This window comes from Stomoxys calcitrans, chromosome 2 (assembly GCF_963082655.1).
Source record: "Stomoxys calcitrans chromosome 2, idStoCalc2.1, whole genome shotgun sequence".
NCBI lineage: Eukaryota > Metazoa > Arthropoda > Insecta > Diptera > Muscidae > Stomoxys > Stomoxys calcitrans.
Window position 1 is genome coordinate 92,094,912 of NC_081553.1, and position 10,078 is coordinate 92,104,989.

The following is a 10,078-nucleotide window of genomic DNA, read 5'->3' on the forward strand; positions in this document are numbered from 1 at the left end:
AAAAATTTATTCCTTGGTATCTGAGGGGCCTACCCACCCCCCGCAAAAACCCCCCAGCCAGGGCATATTTACCAATTGGGACAGTATGGATATCAAATGAAAGGTGGTTGGAAGTTGAGTACACATCTGTTATAATAATTTGATCCATGGTGTCTACGGGGCCTCCCCAACCCCAAAAACCTCTTAAACGGGCATGAATGTCCTACGTCACAAAATGGATATCATATGAAAGTTCTTTGAGAGTTGACTACGAATCTGGTATACACATTGGGGACAGAGTCTCAGACCGGCCCACCCACAAAATACCTTTCAATAGGAAGTGTAGTTCGAGCGGGATAATATGTGAATTAAAAGGCATCCCTATGTCAGTGGAGTTTGAACCTAATGTTGATATAAGGATTCATGAATCTGGGTCACGTCCAGCTGTCCTGCCATTCAGCAGGACATGTATATCGCGATAAAAAAGGGCTCAAATTAATTTTTTTTGGGGTCTCAGAGTCCCAATAAAAACAACACCAAATTGTCATGTAGGAAGATTGACAACATATTGTACACAAATGAAAGGACGTGTCAGAAGGCAATCCCTCTCCCATTATTCTGCCCAAAAAAAGGAATTAACAAGTAAAAGCGTGCTAAGTTCGGCCGGGCCGAATCTTATATACCCTCCACCATGAAGCGCATTTGTCGAGTTCTTTTCCCGGCATCTCTTCTTAGGCAAAAAAACGATATAAGAAATTATTTGCTCTGCTATTAGAGCGATATCAAGATATGTTCCGGTTTGGACCACAATTAAATTATATGTTGGAGACCTGTGTAAAATGTCAGCCAATTCGAATAAGAATTGGGCCCTTTAGGGGCTCAAGAAGTAAAATAGAGTGATCGATTTATATGGGAGCTGTATCGGGCTATAGACCGATTCAGACCATAATAAACACGTGTGTTGATGGTCATGAGAGAATCCGTCGTACAAAATTTCAGGCAAATCGGATAATAATTGCGACCTCTAGAGGCTCAAGAAGTCAAGATCACAGATCGGTTTATATGGCAGCTATATCAGGTTATGAACCGATTTGAACCTTATTGGACATAGTTGTTGCAAGAAACAATAAAAAACGTCTTGCAAATTTTCAGCCAAATCGGATAGGAATTGCGCCCTCTAGAAGCTCAAGAAGTCAAGTCCTCAGATCTGTTTATATGACAGCTATATCAGGTAATGGACTGATTTGAACCATACTTGGCACAGTTGTTGGATATCATAACAAAACACGTCGTGCAAAATTTCATTCCAATCGGATAAGAATTGCGCACTCTAGAGGCTCAAGAAGTCAAGACCCAAGATCGGTTTATATGGCAGCTATATCAAAACATGGACCGATATGGCCCATTTACAATACCAACCGGCCTACACTAATAAGAAGTATTTGTGCAAAATTTCAAGCGGCTAGCTATACTACTTCGGAAGTTAGCGTGCTTTCGATAGACAGACGGACGGACGGACAGACGGACGGACATGGCTAGATCGACATAAAATTTCACGACGATCAAGAATATATATACTTTATATATATCTCAGACGAATATTTCGAGTAGTTACAATCAGAATGACGAAATTAGTATACCCCCATCTTATGGTGGAGGGTGTAATAGTATATGAAGGCCGATCAAGGTAGAATAAGATAGCAATAAAGGGTCTTTGGTTAGGTTAGGTTTAAAAGAGGGTTCGGATAAGCGGACATGCCAGTAATCGGCTTGCTGTGCGCTCTAAAAACTAAAAAGTAACCTCGATAAAGAAAATTTGTAGTTAGGAATTTCGTGCTACTTACAAAATCCTTAATTGTTTTCCATAAATTGGGGGTATTTTCATTTGGTCATTCCGTTTGCAACACATCGAAATATTCATTTTCGACCCTATAAATGATATTGGGTTGCCCATAAAGTAATTGCGGATTTTTCATATAGTCGGCGTTGACATATATATTCTTAATTGTCGTAAAAATCGAAGACCATTTTGCCATGTCATTTCGCCTGCCGTCTGTCTGTTAAAATCACGCTACAGTCTTTAAAAATAGAGAAATTGAGTTGAAACTTTGCACAGATTCTTTTTTTGTCCATACTCAGGTTAAGTTCGAAGATGACCTATATTCGACTATATCTTGATTTATAGACCGATCTGCGGATCTAAGGTCTTAGGCCCATAAGAGCCACATTTATTATTCGACTTTGCTGAAATTTGAGACAGTGAGTTGTGTTAGGCCACTCGACATCCTTCTTCAATTTGGCCCAGATCGGTATAGATTTGGATTCGAGAGATTTGGAGATCCTCGTTTAGCTCCATTGTTGAGAAAGCTCGTTCCAGTTCAAGGGAAAATGATAACCATTGGTTATCTAAAGGTGCCAAAAACTCGCCTTTTCATAGAGCCGGTGCCATCCGAGCTCTCACTGAGACTCTCCGCTCAATACCGATGATTGTCCACGACTGCAAATGCAGCTATTACGTATGAACCATTCCACTATCCGCAACCCGTGGACGCACCTGGTATGAAATCATCAAAAATTGTTTGGAACATTTTTTTATACCCAAGTTATCTGCAAATTATAAATATCCAGCTTTTGAGTATAAATGGGGAAATACCCGGGTACTTACACAATTACCCATCACCCATCTCTAGCTATGCCCGTTTGTCCGTCTCTTGATGTTAATTTGTGTACAAACTACAGGTCGTAGTTTTCATCCGATCGTCCTCAAATTTGGTAAGGACATGTTTTTCGGCCTAGAGATGAAGCATATTAAAATTGGAAGAAATCGGTTCAGATTTGGATATAGCGCCCATATATATGTTTGTCCGATTTGTAGTAATAATGCAATAAAATGGTCATTTAATAACCGATTGTCTTTATATTGTATTTGCTTGGAAGGATTTTCTTGACTTTCGACGTTACTTATGAATTTCATAGAAATCGGTTCAGATTTAGATATAGTTGCCCTATATGTCTATCACCCTATGTTCATTTCTAGAGCCACTGCTAGCGCATTTATTAACCAATCTTCCCAAAATTTTGTAAAACGCTTTTCTCGACGACTACCACAATGTCTAAGAAGTTTGTTCAAAATCGGTTCAGATTTAGATAAAATACCCATATATATATGTTCATCCGATTTTGAGAAATATTGCAATAAAGTGCTCATTTGTTAACCGATTCTCTCGAAAATTAGCTGGAAGGATTTTTTTAAGTTCTTTTAATATTACTGGCAAATTTCATAGAAATCGGTTCAGATTTAGATATAGCTGTCATATATGTGTATCTCCCAATTTTCGCACCTCATCGAAAATGCAGTGTTCCATTACAGCAAGAACAACATGAAATACTTTTCTTACAGGCTGATGGATTCACACTCCCTTACAGAAAATGTCCCTTAACATACCAAAACATCATCGTATAGTGTTCTTTATAATTCATCATTTTATTATTAGTATCATCATCTATCCATACAAGCAATCCATGGTCATCTCAAGTATATTTTACGTAAGGCTTAGAAGTGCGAATACATCCACCATTCACACCACATTTGGGCAGAGTTGAACGAGAACAAATGAAATATTTTTCGTCGGTACAATCTGCCGTCATCAATAGGAAATTCTGATTGGTATGAATACATCGACCGTTACCACGATTGCTCGCCCAGTTTGTCAATTTGATATTTGTGGCTGTTGTGAACCACATGTATTTATTTTCGTTAGCCAAATTACTGCCGGAGAACCAAAACTGCTGATTGCGTAAGTCATCTTTTGGATTAATGTTAAAGGAATCGTTATTAGTTCATAAATCTTCCGTAGAACCTAGTTTAAAGCTTACCATTGAAGAACAAGAAAGTCTTAAGATTTTGATATTCCGTTTCAGACTCAATGGAGTCCAAAAGCATACCCTTGGCAGCGCACGTTTCCAAAGCGCGAAACCAGCTAACCTTGAGATATGTAATTAACAATTATGAAGAATAGTTTAAATTTGATGGAAGAACAGGGTGGGGGTTTAAACTCATATCATGACGTGAGGATCGTGCCAGTACTCGTTTTGCGCTCTAACAATTTGGAAAGAATACTTCTAAAGTCTATGCTTTTTAAATTTTCCTTAATACTCTTCTATTATATGCTTCTAAGTTGCTTCGGATTCAATATATGTCGCCTATTCCGAAAAAGGCATAAGTCCAACAAGGCATCAGGAGCCAATGGGTTACCAACTGAACTATTTGAAAATCAAGGCGACACGATGGTAAGGTATATACATTAACTTGTCTGCTCAATCGGACTAGAAGAACGCATATCTGGTGAGTGGAGTATTGGCATACTATGGTCTGTGGAGCACAATGGAAGTCATAGGAAAGGACATTGTGCATAATTTGAGGAAGATCGGTTAATAAAGGCTCTAAATGTGAAAATCTGCTGAAACATATATACGGGAAAATGAAATATATATGGTAGCTATATCCAAATCTGAACCGATTTCTTTCAATTTCAATAGTCCGAATTTGGTCTGCAGACCGAAAAAAATCTCAGCTCATACGAAGATGATCGGACTTTGACTTTGAGTTAAAACGTATTTTGCGAAATCGGGTAATAAATAAAGATTTTATGAAAAATAAAACTTTTATTGTCTTCAGACCCTTTATCGGGAGATTGATCTATATGGCAGCTATATTTAAATATAGTTCGATCTGAACCATATTGGGGTCTGATGTCAGGAAGCCTTAAACTACTCACTGTTTCAAATTTCACCGAAATCGGGTAATAAAATAAAGCATTTATGGGCATTAGACCCTTATCGGCAGATCGGTCTATACAACAGCTATATCCAAATACGGTCCGATTTGGCCCGTTCAAGAACTTTACCAGCGTGCATCAAAAAGAAGCATCTGTGCCAACTTTCAGCTCAATATCTCAATTTTTGAAGGCTCTAGAGTGATTACAACAGACGGACGGACAGACACACGGACATCATTAAATCGTCTTAGAATTTTACGAGGATCCTAAATATACTTTGTAGGGTCGGAAATTGATATATCGATGTGTTGCAAATGGAATGACTAAATGAATATACCCCTTATCCTATGGTGGTGGGTATAAAAACCGATAGACTGACAGGCAGAAACCTAAAACTCAAAAATCACGTGAAATAAAGGCATTGAATGTGAAAATTCCACCTACCAATGGTGTCTTCAAGACAAGACGTTATTGTCTCCGAGTGTGCAGTGCCCACAAAAAATATCTCAAGCGACGCAAGTACAAGGTGGCAGGGATCATCCCATTGGATATGCTGGCTACAGAAAATTCCAATTTGCCCATAAATAAAAAAAACTATAAGAACATAGAAGCCATTCGTAAATCTGAGAGGGAGAGGGAGAGTGAGATCACAATGGAAAACTGGCAATGGTGATGGGAAAACTCCCCAAACATTAACAGCTGATTAACGTGAAAGTCAGAAAGCAAACCCAATTTCTGACAGGTCATGGCAGCTACAACAGCTACCGTTATTACAGAAGGAGGCGGACTATATGGCGCTCCACCTTGTCAATATTTTCACAGCGTGTATGAGATTTGCATATGCTCCGAAAGCCTGGCAGGATGCAAGGTTGGTATTTGTACCCAAGCCCGGCAAGGCAAGTTATGTGACACCAAAAGCCTACAGACCTACAACTATGGGTCTAATCACACTCCTGTAGATACAATGGAATATCCTCGGCTTCAGGCCCCATTTTGAGCCTACGAACCGTCTACATAGTGCCCAAGATCTGTGAGCCTTCTCGGTTCGCTCCTCAATGTGACACTTCCAATTCAGTTTCATGTCCAAGATAACACCTAAGTGTTTGACCTTGTCATATATTGAAATTTTTCTATTGAGGAAACGTGGTGCGTCAAATTGGACCACCTTCGACTTCCTCGTGAACTGCCCAATGCAAATTTTGCCCATAACCTTTCCACTAAGGAACAGGGGCAAACTTCTTACATATCAAAGAGTGCAGTCCGATTCAAGTTTAAGCTCAATGATAAGGGGCCTCCTTTTTTTATAGGCGAGTCTGAACGGCGTACCGCAGAGCGATACCTCTTTGGAGAGAAGTTTTACATGGCATAGTACCTCAAAAATTTTGCCAACATTAGGAGGGGAAAACCACCGTTGAAAATTTTTTCTGATGGTCTCGACGGGATTCGAACCCAGGAGATCAGCGTCATAGACGGACATGCTAACCTCTGCGATACGGTGGCCTCCTCGTGAACGGGCAGATTTCATTCTTCTCTGGATTAACTATGAGACCCCTAGTTCTACCACAGTCGTGTTCCTTTGCATATGGTATCCGATCGGAAACCCCCTTCCATTCCCTCCCAGTTTCCTTTTGTCGCCTCGATTATGCCGCGATGGTATGAGTGCTCCTATTCTCAATCCATTCTCCCATCTCCTTAAGTCTCATAGCCGCAGTGGCTGCTTCGCACTTAATCCGTATGTCTATGGGTTGGATATCTAGAATAGTCTCCAGTACCTTAGTGGGCGTGGTCGCGCCGCCTATGCCAGGACAACATGTTATCTGAACCTATTGTATGGTCCTTATGTTGCATTTTTTCTCCATAGCAATCCACCAAACAACTGAGGCGTAAATAAGTATTGGTATAATTACGCTCCTGAGGAGACAGTGAACTATACTCGGATTCAGGCCCCATTTCGAGCCTAGGGCCCGTCTACATAGTTCCAACATCTGTGAGCCTTCTCTGTACGCTCCGGATTGGAACACTTCCAATTAAGTTTCCAATCCAAGATCATTCCTAAGTATTTGACCTTGTCAGATATGGAATTTGTTTTTTTTTTGGGGAAACGTGGTGTGCCCAGTTGGCCCACGTTCGTCTTCCTCGTGAACAGGCATATTTCAGTCTTCTCTGAGTTTACATTGAGACACCATGAATCTAGCCCAGTCATATGCCATATGAAAGACCCTTGCGGCCTTTTTGCATAGATGGTTCGGATCCATACCCGTAAGAAGTATTACAACATGGTCTGCATAGCAGACAGGTTCAAATCCCTCCTCAGTCAGCCTCCGCAATAGGTTATTTATGGTAGTCACCGAAAGGAATGGCGATAAAATGCCCCCTGTGGCGTGCCTTGTGCTACTTTCTGCCTTATATTTGTCATGGGACCTGCAATTTATCCACCTGTTCCTTCTCATATAGTTTATCCAGTCTTTATCCCAGTCCACCCAGTGCTGGTCTACCATTGAACCAATGTGTTGGTCGGCACAGTGTTAAACGTCCCCTCCATGTCAATGCCAAACCGCCAATGTGTACGTCGTGACATCGAAGGATTCTTCGGTTTTATGCACAACCTGGGCAGAGCAGTCTCCATTGCTCTTCCCGTGACATAAGCATGCTGTTTGTGTTTGAGCAATTCGCTGGATATCCTACTCTTTATCATGGTATCCACAATACGTTCTATGGTTTTGAGTGGAAAGGACGTAAGTTCTGTAGGCCATTGGTGCATAAGTTTGCAAAACTTGCCTTGTCAGGCTTGGGTTTAAATGCCACCCTTGTATCCTGCCAGGCTTTCGGAGTATATGCAAGTCCTACGCACGCGGTGAAAATAGTAGCCAGATGAGGCTCCAGATAGTCAGCCTCCTTCTGTAATAACGCCGGAAATATTCCATCAGGTGACTTAAAGGATTGAAGCTCCTCAAGGCTTCCGTGATATGCCTTCGATCATAAGCCTTCGTCCCGATTTCGCCTCCCACATCCTTGATGACGACTGTCGCCTTTGTGAGCTGTGGGATGTCCATCGTTCTCACAAGGTCGAGCATTGCGCCCCAGAGAGTGTGGATACATACAACGTGTTTTTTGACGGTATCAACACATTCCGCTGACGCAAAGCGCAGCGTTAAGACGTCCCCTCTACACTCGCAGCTCAAAATTCGTATGGGTGGACCCCCTTCAGAGTTCAACACATGTTCGATACAAACGGGTGTTCGTTTACCAAATACCTCACCTCAGAGCGACGATCTGGTGGAATCCTAGATCGCCGGGACGTCTTATGCAGTCATCGATATCGATTGTGCATCCGGTAGGATTCGTATCGAACATGTGTTGAACTCTGAAGGGTGTCCACCCATACGAATTTTTTTTCGTATCGAACATGTGTTGAACTCTGAAGGGGGTCCACCCTTACGAATCTTGAGCTGCGAGTGTAGAGGGGACGTTTTATGCAGTCATCGATATCGATTGTGCATCTGGTAGGATTCCACCAGATCGTCGCTCTGAGGTGAGGTATTAGGTAAACGAACACCCGCTCGTATCGAACATGTGTTGAACTCTCAAGGGGGTCCACCCATCATCGCATCTTTGTTGTGTTTTCTTGCCACTCCGGGGTTAGAGGACTGCTCCTTACCTTTCTCAGCTATCATCTTCCCCTTTCGTGATGGCTGTGGTATCCTTTTGGAAGTCACAGTTCACCATGAAGACTCAGTGGCCGTGTGCGCTTCCTTCGTTCCTGTTTCGACTTTATCTCTCTCGGCAGGACACAGTCGGAAGTCTCCATTGCGGAGGGGCTGGCTTGGTTTTCCCAGAGTACTTGAAAGCGGAGAACTCTTTTTATTCTATAACGGCAGTGTCATGCACTTCGGGAGATCTGATTCTCTTTCCAGCTTCTGTAGAAGTACTTGAAATGTCTATCCCTTTCAGCATCCTGCACTTTCGCCCGATTGCGCTGTCAGTGCATGCTCCTCTGTCTCCTTCGTCGTGCAACGGATCGCTTTCTCGGTCTGCTTGTGAGCTTAGCAAACGCTCACTACTCCCGTCATCCCCCTTTCCTTATCTCTCAATTCGGCTGCGATGACTGTTTCATTGTCACTTTCGCCGTTTGAATCTGAATCGGAAACACCACCTTCACTTGAAGGGTGGGGACGAACTGTGCATCCCTCTGGTTTATCCGTCTCTTTCTCATTTGTTACTCTGACGACTGGTTGTGCGCTTAAAGCATTACTCTCGACTGCAGGTGAAAAGGCAACCACACCTATGGAAAGGGAGGATAAGATGGATGCTACGGTCTGATGCCACCTCCGCAGCTATTGGGTCTTTAGAGTCCATTTTGAGCCTACCTACCTATTCCTATTACGGATTTTTTTCTTCGACCCAGAGTTCTCAACCAAATTTTTTATTCACAACAGCAAAAATGTTTGCTATAACAGCAGTTTTTGTCTGCTGAAAATGGGAAAGCAGACATTCAACAGGGCTGCTGTATTAGCAAACATTTCGGTCAGCTAAATCAGCAAACAAAATCTGCTGTTTTAAGTACAATTGACAGACAGACACACAGATATCGTCCTATGGCACACAAATCGTACTTGTTAAACGCAATGCATGGCGGTTTTATGTTTTGTTTCATTTCCCATCTTACCTCAGTCGTTACGCCAAAATAGTATTCCTTGTTGCCCAACACCTCTGTGGCCTCATTAGCCAAATCAATGGCGTTACAAATGGCGGCTAAGCCAAAAAAGACAAAGATATTCCAGATGATAGTCATGGTGCAATGACTGAAGAAGAACTCGTTTAACTCTGTAATGACTTGGCTATTGAACCCACTGAAGTATTTATAGAAATGGTACTCCCCATTACATGCCAAAAGCTTATCTGGGTCATTAGTTCTAGCAAGTGCTTATACACATTGATAACTGTGAGCTATGACATTGATTTATTGCAGCTAAGAAAAACAATTTCCTGCAGAATTGCCAGGCAGTGGTTCAAAGTTAGGGAGGGAGATTTTTTTGTAATTTACAACAGCAAAAATGTTTTCTAACACAACAGTTTTTGTCTGCTGAAAATGGAAAAGCAGACATTGCTGCTGTTTCAGCAGGGCTGCTGTATTAGCAAACACTTCGGTCAGCTAAATCACCAAACACGTAGTGTAGGGTATAAATAGAGATTTTGAGCTGAAAGTTGGATTTGCAAGTTTACGCTTAGACCTTTGACATACATGCTTTGTATGGTTCAGATCAGACCATATTTGGATATAGTCCACATAATGAGGGATCCTAAAAATTTGGGTCTTAGGT

At 41.7% G+C, this 10,078-nt stretch overlaps 1 protein-coding gene across 1 annotated transcript; it reads right to left on the reverse strand.

The window, feature by feature from the left end:
- Positions 1-3,439: 3,439 nt before the first annotated feature.
- Positions 3,440-9,570, reverse strand: LOC106089062 (C-type lectin 37Da). Its single transcript, XM_013254822.2, has 3 exons — positions 9,424-9,570; positions 3,856-3,964; positions 3,440-3,785 (listed from the first exon to the last, which is right to left on the reverse strand). The coding sequence occupies exons 1-3, from the start codon at positions 9,547-9,549 to the stop codon at positions 3,511-3,513; spliced, it is 510 nt and encodes a 169-aa protein (XP_013110276.1). The 5' UTR covers positions 9,550-9,570; the 3' UTR covers positions 3,440-3,510.
- Positions 9,571-10,078: the final 508 nt, after the last annotated feature.